Source organism: Oncorhynchus nerka, linkage group LG20, assembly GCF_034236695.1.
Source record: "Oncorhynchus nerka isolate Pitt River linkage group LG20, Oner_Uvic_2.0, whole genome shotgun sequence".
Lineage (NCBI taxonomy): Eukaryota > Metazoa > Chordata > Actinopteri > Salmoniformes > Salmonidae > Oncorhynchus > Oncorhynchus nerka.
In genome coordinates, this window is record NC_088415.1 from 37,526,117 (window position 1) to 37,549,019 (window position 22,903).

The following is a 22,903-nucleotide window of genomic DNA, read 5'->3' on the forward strand; positions in this document are numbered from 1 at the left end:
GAACATCACACCTGCGGGACAGGTACAGGATGGCAACAACAACTGTCTGAGTTACACCAGGAATGCACAATCCCTCCATCAGTGCTCAGACTGTCCGCAATAGGCTGAGAGAGGTTGGACTGAGGGCTTGTAGGTCTGTCGTAAGGCAGGTCCTCACCAGACATCACCGGCAACAACGTCGCCTATGGGCACAAACCCACCATCGCTGGACCAGATAGGACTGGCAAAAAGTGCTCTTCACTGACAAGTCGGGGTTTTGTCTCACCAGGGGTGATGGTCGGATTTGCGTTTATCGTCGAAGGAGTGAGAGTTACACTGAGGCCTGTACTCTGGAGTGGGATCGATTTGGAGGTGGAGGATCCGTCATGGTCTGGGGCGGTGTGTCACAGCATCATCAGACTGAGCTTGTTGTCATTGCAGGCAATCTCAACGCTGTGCGTTACAGGGAAGACATCCTCCTCCCTCATGTGGTACCCTTCCTGCAGGCTCATCCTGACATGACCCTCCAGCATGACAATGCCACCAGCCATACTGCTCGTTCTGTGCTTGATTTCCTGCAAGACAGGAATGTCAGTGTTCTGCCATGGCCAGCGACGAGCCCGGATCTCAATCCCATTGAGCACGTCTCGGACCTGTTGGATCGGAGGGTGAGGACTAGGGCCATTCCACCCAGAAATGTCAGGGAACTTGCAGGTGCCTTGGTGGAAGAGTGGGGTAACATCTCACAGCAAGAACTGGCAAATCTGGTGCAGTCCATGAGGAGGAGTGCACTGCAGTACTTAATGCAGCTGGTGGCCACACCAGATACTGACTGTTACTTTTGATTTTAAACCCCCCTTGTTCAGGGACACATTATTCCATTTCTGTTAGTCACATGTCTGTGGAACTTGTTCAGTTTATGTCTCAGATATTGAATCTTGTTATGTTCATACAAATATTTACACATGTTAAGTTTGCTGAATATAAACGCAGTTGACAGTGAGAGGACGTTTCTTTTTTTGCTGGGTTTATGTAATTCTGTGTGAATATTTAGGTATTTAGTAATACATTATTAAGCCAATTTGTGTATTGCTGATTCAACTTATTAGCTAGGGTACGTGCAGATAACCAAGTACTTACGACAAGAGGAATTAGACCAATCGAGGTGAAGATTAATAATTGACTGCTATTGATGTTAAAGATCTTCAGGATTCGGGAGATAACCGCTCAATATAAATGAATGCTTCCCTGGTGCCCCAGGTTATTAATGGTTTAATTGTTGCACGGTTTAATTCAATCACGTAATCAATTAAACGTCAGGTAATCGATTTGATAAAATAGCATGTAATATAATTGAATCCTAGTCAGACACGACACTTAACTCTTTTGTCTTGCCCATTAACCCTCTGAATGGCACACATACACAATCCATGTCTCAATTGTCTCAAGGCTTAAACATCCTTCTTTAACCTGTCTGCTCCCCTTCATCTACACTGATTGAAGTGTATTTAACAAGTGGCATCAATAAGGGATCATATCTTTCACCTGGATTCACCTGGTCAGTCTATGTCATGGAAAGAGCAGGTGTTCTTAATCAATCAATCAATCAAATTGATTTATAAAGCCCTTTTTACATCAGCAGATGTCACAAAGTGCTATACAGAAACCCAGCCTAAAACCCCAAACAGCAAGCAATGCAGATGTAGAAGCACGGTGGCTAGGAAAACCTCCCTAGAAAGGCTGGAACCTAGGAAGAAACCTAGAGAGGAACCAGGCTCTGAGGAGTGGCCAGTCCACGTTGAGATTAAAGCAGTACATGGCCAAGATGGTCAAACGTTCATAGATGACCAGCATGGTCAAATAATAATAATAATCACAGTGGTTGTAGATGGTGCAACAGGTCAGTACCTCAGGAGTAAATGTCAGTTAGCTTTTCATAGCCGAGCATTCAGAGTCAGAGACAGCAGGTGCAGTAGAGAGAGAGTCGAAAAATAGCAGGTCCGGAACAAGGTAGCACGCCCGGTGAACAGGTCAAGGGTTCCTTAGCCTCAGGCAGAACAGTCGAAACTGGACCAGCAGCACGACCAGGTGGACTAGGGCATGGTCCCAGGGCTTAGGTCCTCCGGGAGGAGAGGGAGAGAGAGAGAATTAGAGGGAGAATACTTACATTCACACAGGACACAGGATAATACAGGAGAAATACTACATATGTAACAGACTGACCCTAGCCCCCCAACACATAAACTATAGCAGCATAAATACTGGAGGCTGAGACAGGAGGGGTCGGGGGACACTGTGGACCCGCCTGACGATACCCCCGGACAGGGCCAACCAGGCAGGATATAACCCCACCCACTTTGTCAAAGCACAGCCCAAACCACTATAGGGATATCTTCAAACCACCAACTTACTACCCAGAGACAAGGCCGAGTGTAGCCCACAAAGATCTCCCCCACGGCACAAACCTGGGAGGTGCACCAATCCCGAACAGGAAGATCACGTCAGTGACTCAACCCACTCAAGTGACGTACCCCTCCTAGGGACGGCATGAAAGAGCACCAGTAAGCCAGTGACTCAGCTCCCGCAATAGGGTTAGAGGCAGAGAATTCCAGAGGAGAGAGGGGAACCGGTCAGGCAGAGACAGCCAGGGCAGTTCGTTGCTCCAGTGCCGTTGCTCCAGTTTCCGTTCACCTTCACACCTCTGGGCCAGACGACACTCAATCATAGGACCTACTGAAGAGATGAGTCTTCAATAAAGACTTAAAGGTCGAGACCGAGTCTGCGTCTCTCACACGGGTAGGCAGACCATTCCATAAAAATGGAGCTCTGTAGGAGAAAGCCCTGCCTCCAGATGTTTGCTTAGAAATTCTAGGAACAGTAAGGAGGCCTGCGTATGTAAAGGCAGGACCAAATCGGAGAGATAGGTAGGAGCAAGGCCATGTAATGCTTTGTTTTCTATGATGATGAGTTCCGATTTGTTGTGGCCCCCATCCCTATTAAAGTTGCCCATCCCTGCTATATAGACCATAACAATAAACTCCCAATATCCATAGTAAGGTGCTGGAAAACACGACTACATGAGATCCAAAGGGATTTAGGTTTCCAGCCAAGCCTTACTTAGCTTACATCATCCAAACCATTTACATATAATCAGAACCAAATGCTCTGAATCCCATTCTCAGACTGAGACTCCTTGGAACAGATTTAAAGTCTGTGTCTGTACATGACGTTGGTGTCTGCGGGAGTAGTTATTGATAAGTTAGTGTCGGACACAGTCACACACAAGCTAGTCTCTCAAGCTTCTTTTTATAGCTCCCACTGTAGATCGCTCATCTGATTCAGACTGTTTCTCTCTGTCTGTGACAGACACAGATCCCCAGATTAGGCCACTACCCAAAACCAGCTCAAATCATTTTAGACATGTTCTACGTTCCCCGATTAAGAGACATAAGCACAGCTAATCACAGGCATTTAGCTGCCTTTTTCCTGCTTAGCTCCTGTACCACAGTGGAGTGGGCCTACTATATATTTCTCCATCCCTTCCATCCATGCTATTTTGGGAGCTGCAAATAAAAGGAAATGGTGTTGGTTCTGCGGGGGCTGAGGGGGCGCGCCTACGAGGCTGAGGCGTTTATGCCCATCAGCGTTATTGCTTTTCGCTCTGCTCATGAAAAGCAGAGCTGGTTGTAAAGGCTTTATGAGTGTGGTGTACTGTGGTGTAGTGTGGTGTAGTGTAGTGTGGTGTAGTGTAGTGTGGTGTGGTTTGGTGTAGCATGGTGTGGTGTGGTTTGGTGTAGCATGGTGTAGTGTGGTGTGGTGTAGTGTAGCATAGTGTAGTGTAGCGTGGTGTAGTGTAGTCTGGTGTAGTATGTGGTGTAGTGTGGTGTAGCCTGGTGTAGTGTAGTGTGGTGTGGTGTAGTGTAGCGTGGTGTAGCTTGGTGTGGTGTAGTGTGGTGTGGTGTAGCGTGGTGTAGTATGGTGTAGCGTGGTGTAGTGTGGTGTAGCATGGTGTAGTGTAGCTTGCTGTGGTGTAGTGTAGTGTGGTGTGGTGTAGCGTGGTTTAGTGTGGTGTAGTGTAGTGTGGTGTAGTGTAGTGTAGCTTGGTGTAGTGTAGTGAGGGAGGACGGGTTGACAACCATGGGTCCTGGGGCTGTAGGGGCTGTGTGTCAGTGATCAGTGTGGCTGTCCCCGGCCCTGATCTGTAACACACACACACTGTGGCTGTGTGTCAGTGATCAATGTGCCCTGCCTGTCTGTCTGCCCTGATACCTCTGAATGATGCTCCTCCCTGTCCCAGCCCTCTCCTGGACATCCCCTTTACTCTATATGGCACTTTGAGGCCACAGTCCCTTCTCCACTGTCACCGCCACTCACACTCTGGCCTAACCTGGATCACCACCACAGCCTAGCCCCCCCCGATGTGATGTGGAATTAAATTCCTAACTAAGGACCGTTGGAAATATTTTGACTGCACCGTCGTGATTCTGCATAGGCTGTTATACAGTACCAGTCAAAAGTTTGGACACACTTACTCATTCAAGGGGTTTGCTTTATTTTTACTATTTTCTACATTGTAGAATAATAGTGAAAACATCAAAACAATGAAATAATACATATTAAATAATTTAGTAACCAAAAAAGTGTTAAACAAACCAAAATATATTTTATATTTGAGATTCTTCAAATAGCCACCCTTTGCCTTGATGACAGCTTTGCACACTCTTGGAATTCTCTCAACCAGCTTCATGAGGAAGTCACCTGGAATGCATTCAAATGAACAGGTGTGCCATGTTAAAAGTTAATTTGTGTAATTTCTTTCCTTTTGTAATGAATTTGAGCCAATCAGTTGTGTTGTGACAAGGTAGAGGTGGTATACATAAGATTGCTCTATTTGGTAAAAGACGGAGTCCATATTATGGCAAGAACAGCTCAAATAAGCAAAGAGAAACGACAGTCCATCATTACTTTAAGACATGAAGGTCAGTCAATCCAGAAAATGTCAATAACTCATGAGGACCGCCACAGGAAAGGAAGACCCAGAGTTCATTAGAGTTACCAGCCTCAGAAATCGTCAACTGCAGCCCAAATAAATGCTTCACAGAGTTCAAGTAACAGACACATCTCAACATCAACTGTTCAGAGGAGACGGCGTGAATCAGGCCTTCATTGTCGAATTGCTGCAAAGAAACCACTACTAAAGGACACCAATAAGAAGAAGAGACTTGCTTGGGCCAAGAAACACGAGCAATGGACATTAGACCAGTAGAAATCTGCCCTTTTGTCTGATGAGTCCAAATTTGAGGTTTTGTGAGATCTGATGATATGTGGTTCCCACCTTGAAGCATGGAGGAGGAGGCGTGATGGTGTAGGGGTGCTTTGCTGGTGACACTGTGATTTGTTTAGAATTCTATGCCATTCCATCTGGTTTGCGCTTAGTGTTTCAACAGGATAATGACCCAAAACACACCTCTAGGCTGTGTAAGATCTTTTTGACCAAGAAGGAGAGTGATGGAGTGCTGCATCAGACCTGGCCTCCACAATCACCTGACCTCAACTCAATTGAGATGGTTTTGGGATGAGTTGTACCACAGAGTGAAGGAAAAGCAGCCAACAAATGCTCAGCATATGTGAGAGCACCTTTAAGACTGTTGGAAAAGCATTCCAAGTGACTACCTCATGAAGCTAGTTGAGAGAATGCCAAGAGTGTGCAAAGCGGTCATCAAGGCAAAGGGTGGCTACTTTGAAGAATCTAAAATCTATTTTGATTTGTTTAATACTTTTTTGGTTACTACATGACTATTTCATAGTTTTGATGTCTTCACTATTATTCTACAATGTAGAAAATATCAAAAAGAAAGAAAACCCCTTGAATGAGTAGGTGTGTCCAGACTTTTGACTGGTACTGTATTTCTGTTGAGAATGAGATTTTATCAGGCATTTTGACAGGTCAGTTTTCTCAAAGTCAGGTCACAAGTCCTCCAGTCAGATTCTCCAGTTATTGTTTACCTGTCCATTCCACTCCATCACTATAACATGATAACCTGCAGAGTAGAGAAGCTCTGCATGGTAAAAGTTAGCATGCTCTCCTCCTCTTTCCCTGATGTTATCATATACCTGTGTGAGGAGGCAAGGTGGGGCTCAGTCAAGCACAGCAGAGACATGTCTACCAAGTGGAACAGAAAGGCAGAAGAACGTCTGTCTGGTAGGCTACAGCAGGATTCACTAGATATAAAACCACCTCTCCCTGATCCTACTCTGTCTCTCTTCATAGAACCCTCACTCTCTCACCCTTTGACCCTGCCTCTCTCTCTCCCTCCGTCCCTCCCTCCCTCTCCGTATCTAACCCCTTCTCTCTCTCTTCTCTCTCCTCCAGCCGGTGCCCATCGATGACTCGTTCTGTGGTCTGGACATCAACCAGCCCCTAGGCGGCTCTCAGCTGGTGACGGGACACACCCTCTACACAGAGACACGGGACCGCATGACCTCCGTCACCTCCTACGTCTACAACGGATACTGCGTGGCCTTCGTCGGCACCAAGAACGGACGCCTCAAAAAGGTCAGTTACTCTTACTGTCAGTTCCCGGCAGTTATGGTCAATTACCGGCTGTTATCGCCAGCCACAGCCTGGACTTCGAAAATACTGACTTACCTCGGGCCATTGCTCTTTAGGGAGCATAGGCCATCGATGACGCCTCTCCATTACACTCTGTTCTGGGCAGTCTTCTCCAGCTCGTTCAGCTATTGAAAAAGTCCTCTAGCTATTCTGGTCTCCCAGTTCAAGGTCCATTTAAAGCGATTGTGAAGCACTTCATCACTGTTGAAGCCCTGGCCTCAGGAGACTGAGGAGGCTGTCTGTCCACTGACTGGTCCTCGGAACCTCAGACACTGAAGTGGTAGTATTCTATTCAAGGAACTGAATGTACGAAGCACGGTGTGGCGGTAAGGAGAAGATAAACCTTTCTCCTCCATATTTAATGCTTATGGTCCTGTGACAGTTGGGCAGGTGGGCAGGGGTGTAGGGTGGCAGGGCGTGGGGGAGGAGGTGTCATTCCTCTGTAGTGGTCATTATGTTCGCCTTGTGGAATGAGCTCTGTCTATGGTGGCCGTGCCGAATAACCTCTGCCAGCCCATTAATTTTAATAGGCACCTTTCTCCCTGAGACCCAGAGAGAGGGGAGACTAGAGAGAGCTGGCCCACGCATGATCCGGCCTGCAGTCTCTGCTGGAGCAGACAGACAATGCTGTTGGTTAAAACTACAGTCTGCGATTTGAAAAACAGCCATATAAATTCATTTAAATGACAAATGAATAGATTTCCAGATCCCAGACTGTAGCTTTAAGGGCTAGACAGTCCTCAAATGTCACATTTCACCTTACCACCACCAAAGCAAGGCAGCATAAAGAGCATCTACTGTAGTGGCTCAGGTGGCTATTATGCATGGAGAGATTTGAGTGATGATGGAGAAAGTGGAGCATGTTGTGTGGTGGGAGAAGTTGGCAACTTCATCATAATACAATTGTTAACCTGGTATTACACAGTCAGGGCTTTTTTCGGTATTGAAGTACAGTGACAGCCAAATGATGTATGTGTAATCTAGAAGAGCTCCCTGTGTTTACAGCTGTTGAGGCTGCCTTGCTGACAGGGTCGTAATTTCAGCTCAACCTAGGGTATGGCAATATGACCGGGGGGGGGGGGGGTTCCCCCCTCCAAGGATTTTTTTGAAAATGTAAGCTCATTTACTGAATTTCTACACAATTTAAAAACTCTAAAATGCCATTTGGAGAACAGAAGAAAAAAACAAGCAAAATGGACTCCAGACATTATCAGCTTGTTGCTGTAGCTTCATTCCCCTCAGTCAATAGGGGACTGAACATTCTACAAACAGCTGCCTGCTATGCACTAGCTCCGCACTGGGATTACACCTCTGGTTTAGTTTCATGTCAAGTCAAACAGCAGTTACCAAACCAAGGCCATCTACTACAGCATCTTTACCTCTGCACTGTTTTCCATAAAGCCAGCCAGCCATACAAACAGCCTTCCCTCCTGTTCCCAGGCGTCAGCATGGTCCTAAAGTCATCTCGCTAATACCGTTAAACTGCATTTGCCTTTTAATTGGGATTGGAATGATTTTAGTAACCTATTTTAAATTGCCACACCCAATTGATGCCCCTGCTTGCTGAATGTAGATGATGTTGATGGTGATTGGTGAGGTGAGGTGAGTTTTCCTCCTTTGTAAAACTCTTTGCGCATCTGGAAAAGCGCTATGCTGTATATGTTGGTCTCCCGGGTGGAGCAGCGGTCTAAGGCACTGCATCTCAGTGCAAGAGGCGTCACTACAGTCCCTGGTTCGATTCCAGGCTGTATCACATCCGGCCAGTATGGCGTGCTCTCTATTTCCCTTGCCCCTGGGACAAAACACAAATGGACCTGCTCGGTTGTTGGTTGCTTCATCTATTTATTCATAATTTAATCTGTGCCCCAATCAGGGTGTGGAATTGAAAGAAACTCATTCGGTGTAATCCCCCTTGTTTGAGGTACTTAATCATTTATAGCATTTTTTCTACATGATTAAATTGAACCAGACAGTAGAACACAATTCTCTGCTCTCTGGTGCATACAGTACTGTGGGTTGTTTCCTTGTTATCTCCCTCCCGCGTTCCTCACATACAGTATGTGTCTTCTCTATTCACATCCTCTCCCTGTCTCTATGTATGACAATGCCATGCGAAGTGAACCATCATGGCTGCCTGTCTGTCTGGTGCTCACATCCACAGCATCATGGCTGTTACCACAGTAACCGTTGCATGGAGGAGGATTTATCCAGGATATCAGAAGGCACAGCGAGAGACACAGCTCCACGGTCCACCGCCTTACTGCCTGGCTGCCTGGCTGGCTGGTTCACTGGCTGCCTGGCTGGGAGAGAAAATCCCGGAAGCCTGTTTGTTCAGCCTGTTCAAGCATGGAGCCTGATCCATTCATGACAAAGAGAGAGGGGAGAGGATGAGGCAGCTTGGTAGGGTGTGGTTGCTGTGTGTTTAGGGGTTTACTTCCACCCTAGTGCTAAGCGATTAGTGCTGTTTGAGGTCGGTTCAGATTCAGTTTGATTATTGAAAAAAATGATCACGGTTTTCGTTTTCAATATTTTTTTTATACAGTAAGTGCATTATGCATGATGTGGGTTGAATGCTGTAACAACACAGAACAAAATAATTAATAAACATCCCATGATGGTAGTGACTGCCCATCACTGCTCATCACTTATTCACATTACTTTACTTTAATTAAATATTTCAGTTGTCGTGTATATTACATTGATTTGACGACTTTATTTCATTCCTAGTCATCATCTAATGTATATTGAGCTGCTGCCTATGCTGTCTGACAAAATTACTATTTTGTAGTTCTTCAAAGTAAGGCATACTTTTATGACTGCTAAATACCAACTGTCAATCACTTAGATAATGTATTTTTAGGTAGTAATTAGTGATGCACCGATATGACATTTTTGGCCGATATCCAATATTTTCCTTGCCAAAAAACCCTGATACCGATACCAATAACCAGAGGTGGGACCAAGTCATTGTATTACAAGTCACAAGTAAGTCTCAAGTCTTAGCACTCAAGTCCCAAGTCAAGTCCCAAGTCAAGACAGTCAAGTCTCAAGTCAAGACCGACAAGTATCAAGTCAAGTCTCAAGTCCTAAACTTTGAGTTTCGCATCCTAAACAAGTCATAATGTGCTCTTCAACAAATGTAATACCATTTCATATTTTTAACAAGAGTAATAGTTAGTATATTACATTTACGCAATTCAAGAATGCTTTTAAAAATATATTTATGACTCTCCAAATAAACTTCATATTTCAATGGAAATACATGAGTGGCCATAAGAAAGACCCCCCCCCCCCCCCCCCAATAGCGATCGATTATTGAGGATCACTATGGGGCGCAATCGGGCGATGTAGGCTTGTACACAATCACCCAACCTTAACACACACACAAATAACACAACATCTGTTTCAGTAGCTATCATTAGCTAGCTAACTATATAGCTAGGTGTCATCATCTAAAATAACCGTAACTTATAAGATAGTTCTTATTTGATTAATGGAGGTCGGACCATCAATGTAAACCTAGCCACAATAAGGATTAGCCACAATAGTGGCTATTCATTTGCATTACTATCAATGACATACTTTTAGTTTGAAGGCAAACCGCCAATTCCACTATTGTGCCTAATCCTTATTGTGGCTAGCTTCACAACACATAACCTGGTGCGGTCGAGCCTCACTAGCCAGATGAAGCTAGCTGGCTACTTATAATGTTAGCTTTGGGCAACAGGGTTAAGTTGCTGACTAGCTATTTATTTTCATGAACTGAGGTTCAATTTCAATAGGTGAACATCAAGTGGCAACCTAGCTAATACTTACTCACAAGGATTCTTAAATCATTGCTAAGAATAATGAAAATGACTGCAGGTTCTACTAGTCATTGTTTTCAGGCTGGTTGTATTTGTGCTAGCTAGGTACCAAGCTAAAGTTAGCTACCCCAGAAGTTGCGGTCGAACAAATGATGCTTTATTACCAACGCGGTATTGTAAACACATGGTTCGTGGCCGGTGTTTGCTTGTTTGCAGACTTTTTTGTCCAGCTTTGACAGTGCTACTGTATCTTTTTTGACATGAAAAGACCCAAATGGCATTCCATAGTATGTATGTCGTGAAGCTAATACCAGTGACGCAATTTCTGTGTAACTCCTTTAGGGCAACATCGGAAAATAGCGTACTTGGTAATGTGTACCGGTTCTCGACCAGTCGGCGAAAGCCAACATCACCCATGACAGAGAACGGTTGATTGTCAAGGGCAATGAATTCCATTATCTTGGCTTAAATGGATTTCGTATTTGAGTTGTCTCGCTGAAATTTCGTTACACTTTCAAATGACTGCTCGACTTGATGACTGCTCGATCCACACAGCAGACATTGTGGGCTAGTTCAGGAATGCTGTGTTGCACATATAGCTCAACATTTTACGTGGCATCATTACGTCATGTACCTACGTTATATAGGTATGCACATCAGCTTTGACATCGGTTTTGCACATCAGGCCGTTAAACTAGACCATCGGCCGATACCGATGTTGGCATTTTTAGCTAATATCTTCCGATATGTTCACCGATATATCGTGCATCCCTAGTAGTAATACCTTGCGAAGCAACAGCTGCTCTCTATATCCCCTCACGATCGCACACTCTTCTCTCTTCCGTAGTAGCAAGTTGTAATAGCAACACAGACCGGACAAGTAGAATGCCGCAATGCATTATGGTCATTGAAGTTAGTTTAGCACATAAAACGTGGTAATTATGTCAAATATTGGCTTGTAGGAAACTATAACTCCCTACTACATCGCACAGTTCAGGCTGGATCTGATTTATCTCTAGAGAAATTGTGCAATTGTGCAATTGAGCTCACAGAAGAAGAAAAAACAGAACAAAATGGAATTCTAATTATTTAACCTATAACGGTCAATTTGTTGTTTAAAAATTAAAATTAACCTACATTTCGGTTAATCGCTCAGCACTACTCCATCCTTGTGTGTTGCCCAGGCGGGAGGCCCGGAGGACCTTAGGGGAGGACCCCTAGTCCCTGCTCCAGCCTCAGACTCCCAGCCCCTGCTCTCTCCCACTGCAGCCACAGCCACAGCCCCTGTTCTGCTTTCTCCCACTGCAGCAGGCTGATAAGCTGTTGCCAGCCAGGCCATGGGGACCAGTGCACATCACTACATAGCAGGACAGGGCTATAGGTTTACAGAATGTTATGCTTGGTAGGTAAGGTGACACGGCATAGCAGTGCTGCAGCCTCATCCTTGCATAAGGAAGCTGGCATTCCACTGCATTCTCCTCCCCGAGAGAGTGAGAGAGTGAGAGAGTGAGAGAGTGAGAGAGTGAGAGAGTGAGAGAGAGAGTGAGAGAGAGAGAGAGAGAGAGTGAGAGAGAGTGAGAGAGAGTGAGAGAGAGTGAGAGAGAGAGAGAGAGTGAGAGAGAGTGAGAGAGAGAGAGAGAGAGAGAGAGAGAGAGAGAGAGAGAGAGAGAGAGAGAGAGAGAGAGAGATACTTTAGTGCAGCTGAACTAGGAACCAGGGCTCATCTGCACCGCTGCCTGTAATTGGATTGGCTTCCTTCCCAACCCCCCCGACACGCACACACCTCCCTTCCACACTCCCCAAGCCCCCACCCACTGTCTCTGACTCTCTTTCTCTCTCTCCCTTTCCTTCCCCCTCTCTCTGTCTCTCTCTCACTCTCCATCCCTTTCTCTCTGTCTCTCTCTCACTCTCCTTCCCTCTCTCCCTATAGAATAGCTCTTGCTTTTTATGTAGCTATTTCCTGGGCTGTGGTGGAGCATGGCGAAGGGAAGCCTGCTAGGATAGTGATGGTGGATTGTGCTACTGGTGTGGTGGCAGGCAGGTGTTAGTAGGGGGGACAGGGGTGGTGGTAAGTCATTAACATGTAGTATGTGTGTGTGCAGCTATCAAGTTACACATACATGTCAGTACATACACACAACAAGTGGGTCATATGTCAGTACATACACACAACAAGTAGATCACATGTCACTACATACACACAACCAGTAGGTCACATGTCAGTACATACACACAACAAGTAGATCACATGTCACTACATACACACAACCAGCAGGTCACATGTCAGTACATACACACAACAAGTAGATCACATGTCACTACATACACACAACCAGTAGGTCACATGTCAGTACATACACACAACAAGTAGATCACATGTCACTACATACACACAACCAGCAGGTCACATGTCAGTACATACACACAACAAGTAGATCACATGTCACTACATACACACAACCAGCAGGTCACATGTCAGTACATACACACAACAAGTAGATCACATGTCACTACATACACACAACCAGTAGGTCACATGTCAGTACATACACACAACAAGTAGATCACATGTCACTACATACACACAACCAGTAGGTCACATGTCAGTACATACACACAACCAGTAGGTCACATGTCAGTACATACACACAACAAGTAGATCACATGTCACTACATACACACAACCAGTAGGTCACATGTCAGTACATACACACAACAAGTAGGTCACATGTCAGTACATACACACAACAAGTAGGTCAGATGGGAGAGGCGTTTTTCTGTGAGGTGTTGCTTTATGTGTTGTTTAAAACTAGGTTTGCTGTTTACTTGCGCTATATAAGATGGGAGTTCCATGCACTCATGGCTCTGTATAATACTGGTTCCTTGAATTTGTTCTGGACCTGGTGACTGTGAAAAGACCCCTGGTGGCATGTCTGGTGGGGTAAGTGTGTGTGTCAGTGCTGTGTGTAAGTTGACGATGCAAACCATTTGGAATTTCCAACACATGAATGTTTCTTATAAAAACAAGAAGTAACGCAGTCAGTCTTTCCTCAACTCTTAGAGCGATTGGCATGCATTGTATTAATGTTAGCAACCTGATTAAAACAAAGATCAATACGTGCCGCTACGTTCTGGGCCAACTTCAGCTTAACTAGGTCTTCCTTTGCAGCGCTTGACCGTATGACTGGACAATAATCAAAATAAGATCAAACTAGAGCCTACCGTACTTTCTATGTGGGGTGTGGTGTCAAAAAAGCAGAGCATCTCTTTATTATGGACAGACCTCTCCCCATCTTTACAACCATTGAATCTATGTTTTGACCATGACAATTTACAATCGAAGGTCATTTAGTCTCCTTAACTTGTTCAACAGCCACACCATTCATTAGCAGATTCAGCTACAATGCTCTTAGTTTTATAGATGTTCAGGACCAGTTTGTTACTGGACACACATACCAAAACTGATTTCAACTGTTGAGGGTTTCAGTGACTTATTAGCTGTGGTTGCTGATGCGTATATGGTTGAATCATCATCATACATGGACACACATGCTTTGTTTAATGCGAGTGGCAGGTAATTGGTAAAAATAGAAAAGAGTAGAGGGCCTAGAGAGCTGCTCTGTGGTACATGTTTGACAGTATAGAAGCTTCCTTTAAAGAAATCCCTTTTCACAATAAAGCAGAGGTTGAAAAGCCATAACACATACGTTTTCTCAAACACAGGATGGTCAATAATATCAAAGGCTGCACTTAAATCTAACAGTACATCTACCACAATGTTCTTATTATCAAGTTCTTTCAACCAATTAGTAATTTGTGTCAGTGCAGTACATGTTGAGTTCCCTTCTCTATAAGCATGCTGAAAGTTTGTTGTTAATTTGTTTACAGAGAAATAGCATTGTATTTGGTCGAACACATTTTTTTCCAGCAGTATGCTAAGAGCTGGCAGCAAGCTGATAGGTTTGCTGTTATAACCAGCAAAGGCTGATCTACCACTCTTGGGTAGCAATGACTTTTGCTTCCCTCCAGGCCTGAGGACAAAGACTTTCCTCCTAGGAGGAGTGGCTATAGAGTCAGCTGTCATCCTCAGTATATTTCCATCTAAGTTGTCAATTTATTATTGATCCATAACAATCATTTTCTACCTCTCCCACACTAACTTTACAATGCCTTTCTTTCATTATTTGTTTTTATATGCACGAGTACAATGTTTCACTGTTCGTTGTTGGCATTTCCTACCAATGTTTGCCCACTTTGCCAATGAAATAATCATTAAAATAATTGGCAACATCAAATGGTTTTGTGATGAATAAGCCATCTGATTCGATGAAAGACGGAGTTGAATTTCTCTTTCTGCCCATCATTTCATTTAAAGTACTCCAAAGTTTTTATTCCCCATCATTCTTTATATCATTGATCTTGGCTTCATAATGGAGTTTCTTCTTCTTTTTATTTAGTTTAGTCACATCATTTCTCAGTTTGTAGTAAGTCTCAACCAGTCAGATGTGCAGCCAATACCTATTAGCTGCTCTCTTTCAACCATACAGAGTTTCAATTCCTCATCAATCCGTGGAGCCTTAACAGTTCTAACAGTAACTTTCTTTAACAGGTGCATGTTTATCAGTAATTGGAAGAAGCAATTTCATAAATTCATTAAGTGCATGTGAGCGTCTGGATGCTTCTTATTAATCACATCAGACCAACAGATATTTTTAACATCATACAGTGCATTCGGAAAGTATTCACCTTGCCACCTTGTCCTTTTCCACAGCCTTCTTCTAAAATTGATTAAATCGTTTTTTACCCTCATGAATCTACACACAATACCCCATTAAAAAAAATGATTTTAGAATTTTTTTGACATTTTTTAAATAAATAAACATAATTATCACATTTACATACGTATTCAGACCCTTTACTCAGTACTTTGTTGAAACACCTTTGGCAGTGATTACAGCCTCGAGTCTTCTTGGGTATGACACTGCAAGCTTGGCACACTGCATTTGGGGAGTTTCTCCCATTCTTCTCTGCAGATCCTCTCAATCTCTGTCAGATTGGATGGGGAGCATCGCTGCACAGCTATTTTCAGGTCTCTCTGAAGATGTTCGATTGAGATGTTCGATTGAGTTTAAGTCCAGGCTCTGGCTAGGCCACTCAAGGACATTCAAAGACTTGTCCCGAAGCCACTTCTGCATTGTCTTGGCTTTGTGCTTAGGGTTGTTGTCCTGTTGGGAGGTGAACTTTCAACCCACTCTGAGGTCCTGAGCGCTCTGGATCAGGTTTCCATCAAGGATCTCTCTTTACTTTGCTCCGTTCATCTATCCCTCGATCCTAACTAGTCTCCCAGTCCCTGCTGTTGAAAAACATCCCCACAACATGATGTTGCCACCACCATGCTTCACCGTATGGATGGTGCCAGGTTTCCTCCAGATGAGACGCTTGGCATTCAGGCCAAAGAGTACAATCTTGGTTTCATCAGACCAGAGAATCTTCTCATGGTCTGAGTCCTTTAGGTGCCTTTTTCCTTTTGGCAAACTCAAAGGTTAAATAAATAAATAAAATAAAAAGTGGGCTGTCATGTGCCTTTTACTGATGAGTGGCTTCCGTCTGGCCGCTCTACCATTAAGGCCTGATTGGTGGAGTGCTGCACAGATTGTTTTCCTTCTGGAAGGTTTTCCCATCTCCACAGAGGAACTCTGGAGCTCTGTCAGAGTGACCATCGGGTACTTGGTCACCTCCCTGTCCAAGGCTCTAGGAAGAGTCTTGGTGGTTACAAACTTTAGGAATGATGGAGGCCACTGTGTTCTTGGGGACCTTCAATGCTGCAGATTTTTTTTTGTACCTTTCCCCAGATCTGTGCCTCGACACAATCCTGTCTCAGAGCTCTATGGAGTCTTCCTTCAATCTCATGGCTAGGCATTTGCTCTGACATGCACTGTCAACTGTGGGACCATATAAAGACAGGTGTGTGCCTTTCCGAATCATGTCTAATCAGTTGAATTTACCACAGGTGGACTCCAATTGAGTTGTAGAAACATTTCAATGAGGATCAATGGGAACAAGGTGAACCTGAGCTCAATTTCGAGTCTCATAGCAAAGGGTCTGAATACTTATGTAAATAAGTTACTTCATTTTTTTATTTTATACATTTGCAAACATTTCTAAAAACCTGTTTTTGCTTTGTCATTATGGGGTATGAGGAAAAAATTACTTTAATCCATTTTACAAAAAGGCTGTGACGTAATAAAAAGTGGAGAAAAAAATAGTTAAATTGTAATCAATACACGTGGATGATCAAATCAAACTTTATTTGTCACATGCGCTGAATACAAAGTGTATACCTTACTGTGAAATGCTTACTTACAATCCCTTTATTTAACTAGGCAAGTCAGTTAAGAACAAATTCTTATTTTCAATAACGGCCTAGGAACAGTGGGTTAACTGCCTGATCAGGGGCAGAACGACAGATTTGTACCTTGTCAGCTCGGGGATTTGAATGTGCAACCTTCTGGTTACTAGTCCAACGCTCTAACCACTAGGCTACCCTGCCACCCCTTAACCAACAGTGCAGTTCAAGAAGAGCTAAGAAAATATTTACCAAATAAACTAAAGTAAAAAATAATAAAAAGAACACAAGAAGAATAACAATGTACAGGGGGTACCTATGTACAGGGGGTACCTATGTACAGGGGGTACCTATGTACAGGGGGTACCTATGTACAGGGGGTACCGGTACCGAGTCAGTGTGCGGGGGTACAGGCTAGTTGAGGTTTTGTACATGTAGGTAGGGGTGAAGTGACTATACATAGATAATAAACAGCGAGTAGCAGCAGTGTACAAAACAAATGGGGGGGGGGGGTGAATGCAAATAGTCCGGTGGCCATTTTATTAATTGTTCAGCAGTATTATGACTTGGGGGTAGAAGCGATTAAGGAGCCTTTTGGTCCTATACTTGGCACTCCAGTACCGCTTACCGTGCGGTTGCAGAGAAAACAGTCAATTCTGTTCCTGTGGTGTTTGTAAACACCCTGATAGGTTGATTTAATAACCTGAACCAGACGGTTACAGTGGTTACAGCCCTGGTTACAGTGAGAAGCTTCCTCCTGAGTGGACAGCTTGATGAAAACCAGTCAATACTGTTCCTGTGGTGTTTGTAAACACCCTGATAGGTTGATTTAATAACCTGAACCAGACGGTTACAGTGGTTACAGCCCTGGTTACAGTGAGAAGCTTCCTCCTGAGTGGACAGCTTGATGAAAACCAGTCAATTCTGTTCCTGTGGTGTTTGTAAACACCCTGATAGGTTGATTTAATAACCTGAACCAGACGGTTACAGTGGTTACAGCCCTGGTTACAGTGAGAAGCTTCCTCCTGAGTGGACAGCTTGATGAAAACCAGTCAATACTCAGGTCCCCAAGAAAGTAGACCTCTCTATGTACATCACATACACTATCAAGCATTTCACACATATTATTTAGATACTGACTGTTAGCACTAAAAACACCTCAGAGATACAAGGCTTTAGAAATCCCCTCTGAATGAACAACTATGGGCATCCTGTTAAAGTGTTAAAAGGTTATCCAATGGTCTGTTAGAAATTCCCAAACACATTTGATTTAGTGATAGCAGCCCAATTCAGCTATCATTACATTATCTAGTGATTGACCCAGAGACCTACATCAACTGCCAATTTCCAGGGCTCTCTGGGTCAGAATCTGAGACATTTTCCAAATACAGATTATTCTGGGTTTATATTACCTAAGGATTGTGTCATCTAAATGGGATTTGCTATGTGTGTGAGGAAGGAAATTGTCTGCTTTAGAGCACATATTCTCCACATGGGGAATGGTCTTGGTGGGAAAAGAGAGGGGAGAGAGAGTGGATAAGGGGGAGGGGGCTGCCTTTGATATAGCCAGGCAGGGATGGAAGCAGAGGAACATGTAGATGGGATGTTGAAAGAGACAACTAAAATAACCCTGTTGTATTGAGAGGTTAAAGAGCCCACAGCAGAACTCTCTCTCTCTCTCTGTGGGTCAATCCCAGAACAGAGGAGAGAGGGATGGAGGGGGGAACTGGGAATACTGGCAATGAAAGTTGGTTCCACATCCCTGCTCCTTAGCACTGAGTCAGGGGTTAAGGAGTATTGAGCCTGAGACCAAAAGGATGCATTCCCAGGTGGAATATCATCGGCCTAGTACTGCTTATCACATCACAGAGGTCTTCGGGTCGGATTCTTTCGGGTACAATAGTGAACCAGTTGCATTGGGAAATAGCATCAAGATGTGCAGCCGAGCCGTAATGGTTGCCCTTGAAGGCCCACGCCAATGATCTCCGTAATGGTTGCCCTTGAAGGCCCACGCCAATGATCTCCGTAATGGTTGCCCTTGAAGGCCCACGCCAATGAACTCCGTAATGGCAGCTCCTACAGATCTTCACCATGTTGTAGCTGGCAGGACACACAGCATGGTCGTTGTGTAATAATTCCTCTTTCAAAGCATCTCAACTGCAGCAGTATGTGAGGGATGGAGAGTCCAGAACAGTATGGGCACTAGGACGCTAGAGATGGAGAACAGAGCAGTCCAACCACTATGTGTAGAGTGCTACCTGTGTGTAATGCCTGCGTTTGACCCAATTGATTCTTTTCATCACGCGCTGCTCTGTTGGATAATCAACATTTGGTTCAGATGGGTTCCTGGCACTAAATGAGAACAGGGACATTGTCCCAGCCTGGAAGGCTGGTTCAGGTGCGTCCCCCTTATGGGTGGTGAGTGTGGCAGGGGCATTAATTGGACAAATTGAGCCATTGTCCCATTGAACTGGTTAACTGACACAGTATGCCTGGCCCATGGGCACCCAGCCCACTCACCTGGTCACTGCCACATCATCTCTGTGACAGGGGGAATGGGGGGGCTACAGTGGCGGGGTGCAGCTGAACGTGGCACATAAAGGGCCGGAGAGTTGAAAGGGATGCGGAGGATGACACACAGAGGCAGCTGCTCTCCAGTGCTATTGGACAGGCCTCCCTCACTTCTCCCCAGAGCTACTTGCGGGCAATGCCTGTAATGTCAAGCTGAACCGTCCCAGATGTGAACTTTCCTAACAGGGAGCAACAGGGAGAGGGATCTTCGTGGTCCTGGGTCTGGTCTGTGTGTTTCATATCAGTCTCAGCCCAGGGTGTCCGCCAGCCAGCCCAAGACCTGGTGGTTAGAGGTGAGGTGACCTGCTGGCCTGCTGTTTGTCCACCATCAGCTGGACAGATCTGTTTCTCTCCTCCTCTCTCCTCTCTGACCTCGCCCTGTGTTCCCTCTGTTTGCTGTGACTCCCCTCTACTGTCGCCCTAATGAGGTACACACCGAGGTAGACAGATCTCATGTGAGGTAGGAAGGGATGGCGGGAGGGAAAGGGGATGGGAGGGAGAGGGTGGAGGGGGCAACAGACAGAGAGGGGGAGAGAGTGGATAAGAGAGGATGAAAGAGAGAAACAGAGAGAGTTCAGATAAGAAATGATGACTGCGAGAGTGAAAGAGAAAGAGAGAGAGAGAGAGAGAGAGAGAGAGAGAGAGTGCCAGGAGCTGCTGCAGTCAAACTATGGTACATGGTGTCCCTAGCAACAGCTGAGGCCCATGGCAACGGACTGAATAGAGCCATCCTTTCCCCTCAGGGGAACCATGCCTAGCTCTTAGCCCAGCAGGAGAGGTCCTACTACAACCTGTTCACACACACACACACACACACACACACACACACACACACACACACACACACACACACACACACACACACACACACACTGTGCACTTAGGCACACACATTGCACATTTTACTAATACATTCTACATTTTACTGTCTTGAAATAGACCATTTCAGGGGAAAACGCAGGCATTCGCATAATTTCAAATAGGTATATTCCCAGTTATCATAATAATTTGTCTCTTCCTTCTGAATGTCTTTTATAATGACAGTTGCAGCACTTTGTTTTCATATTTAATGGTGGGGTTCAATTAATGAATGAATGATTTAATCCCTGTCGAACAAATAATTGCCTCCTTTTGTGAAATCATTGGCTTTGTTTGGTTTGTGTGTTTTTTCTAATGAAAGTGTGACTGTCAAACTAGAAATGTAAACGCCTGTGTGGGTGACATGACAGAGAACAGAAGCAGGGTGAGCAGTTCTACTGTAAATGACAGCTGTCAATACCCCCTCCCCCCCCTCCAACACAAACACCATATCTACGACTGGCTGGGTGAGATTGCAGGCATTCCTAATCATGTTACACTTAGCAATCCAGCCACAATTCCCCCACTGGCAAAAACAGGGAGAATTGCCTGTAGAAATTGGCAGTTGCAAGGAAAGAAAGTGCACCTTCCTCCCATGCCTGGGCAGGTGAATCATCTTGGCACAATTTCTCATGGAAAGACGGTCTTTAAATGACCACATTTCAGGAGGGTTAGCGTAGCTTCCCAAAAACTGAAGAATGACTGTAGAACCCATCCTAAATGGATAGCAGACGAATAGCACTGTGATCACCTGATACTTCTCAGTCTCTCGTTGCCCGTTTGCCTCACCTCTCACAAATACCAGCAAACAGTTTTCCAGTTCTTTCAAGTGGTGGAGGAGATGAGCTCAGCGGGCAGCTTTCTAGAAGAGTGGTGTTCCGACAGCTCGGACGCCGTGGCTCAATGCCCATATGAAAACAACTACTTCCATTACTCACATCCAAATACCTCTCTTTCTCTTTCCCTCGTTCCCTCAATCTGTTTCTCTCTCTCTCTGTTAATTCCAATTCCTTTCTCTTTTCTCTGCAAATGACTTGAAGGGAAAAAATGTAAAGCCATGATCATCTAACAAACAGGGAGAAATACTCCTCCACAGACGACTATGATTATGATTACAAATGGACTGTGCTCAGTCTTTAAGACTGTAGAGCTACAGACTAGTTCTGCTACCAGACATCTGTGCCAGTATGGTAAACGAAACCCCTAAAGACTGCATCACATATGTCGTAAACATGTTGAGCTTCACTGTTACATACTTATATATAAACCCAACTGCATTTCACCATCTCTCAGAATAGAAGCGCTTATTTTCATATTCATTATTGGCAGGGTTGTATTGTGTGTGTTTTGAAACACATGACCCTGTTGACTGCGTACTGTAATTGGACTTAATTTCCGAAGGTAAATTAATTAAGCCTTACTCGGGGAAAAGAACATAACGTACAAATTCTTCAGCATATTTCCCTGTTGACTGAGACAGAAATCCAGTTGATGCCAGCATTATTTACCTTGCCTACAGAAAATATAAAACAATGAGAAAATAAATCGAGATAGAGGAAGCAAGGAGAGAGAGAGAAGGAGATCATTCGGAATTTTAAAAGAACTTTTATGGGCACAATTCACATAGCGAGCGAGAGACAAGGGGGGTGGGGGGGGGAGCCGAAAGAGCCTTGAGGTTTTAATACTGGTCATGACTCTCACTAAGCTCCCACAGTACTGGTCTTGTGGAGGTCTGGAAGTAATTGTGCCTTGAAGGGGAACAACGGCAAATTTCCTAAATTTGTCTAAGTGCCTAAACCTCTCTGACTTAGTGTTGGACTGCCTGTCAAAGTGTGCACCTCTCTCACTCAGGCGAGGTAGAGCTAGAGTGAGAGCTATGCCACAAGGTTATGCACCCCCCCCCCCCCCTCCCTAACCGCAGCGCTAGACGGAACCTTGTGGAACACAGCAGATCTACGAGAATAAATAAACGTTCTGTCACGGCGAACGTACTAAATTTGGGAAAACCCAATCCGTTGTAAGATACGACATTTACAGTTTATGTGATAAATGTGGGTCACGGGTTCACAATTTGACCTTCTGAGATCTGCAAGAAACAGCTTACAGCATGTGCAACAACACACGCGCGAGGGAGCCTCCTCATGAACATAACACTTTCACCGGCAGTTTTCAAAATGCAGCAGACTGTTACCGCGTCACCCAACACAACACGCCTTTTACTATAGGCCTATTGTCACAAGACATTTCTTTCTTTTAATGCCTTTCTCTGTAGCCTAAACCATGCACAAAATGCCATAGTCCTTTGTACGACACAACTCGCATACCTGTGCGAAATGTATCACCGAGGCAAACATTTCACCCACCTTTTAGATAAAAAAAAAACCTGCATACATTTCTGTCATGTCAACCATCCATCCAAATCAAATAGTGTCATATGTCCGATGGAGAAACCACATGAAACACAAACACTGGCTACACAGATCCATGTCGTCCTGTATTAAAGCGTCACAAATATGAAGCTCAAATCTCTGTCTACATTTCCCCGTTGCCTTACATGTTTCAGCGTCAGCAGTTCAGTTTGCCCTTCGTCTGATTTGATCATCTATAGAAAAGAAAGGAAAAAAACATTGATTTGATGTTGAATTAAAAAGCAGGTAAATGATGCGGGGAACATGATGCAACCCTGCAGCAGCTGTAGTGCTGTGAGGCTGGCCCTCCCCTGCCGTCAGC

General features: G+C 44.6%; 1 protein-coding gene across 1 annotated transcript in view; it reads left to right on the top strand.

Annotated features, from left to right (window-relative positions):
- Nucleotides 1-22,903, top strand: part of LOC115102444 (plexin-A2-like) — a 313,165-nt gene that overhangs the window by 50,755 nt on the left and 239,507 nt on the right. The window contains exon 3 of the mRNA XM_029622400.2: nucleotides 6,353-6,535. Coding sequence (XP_029478260.1) covers nucleotides 6,353-6,535 — 183 coding nt within the window. The remainder of the gene's footprint in view (nucleotides 1-6,352; nucleotides 6,536-22,903) is intronic.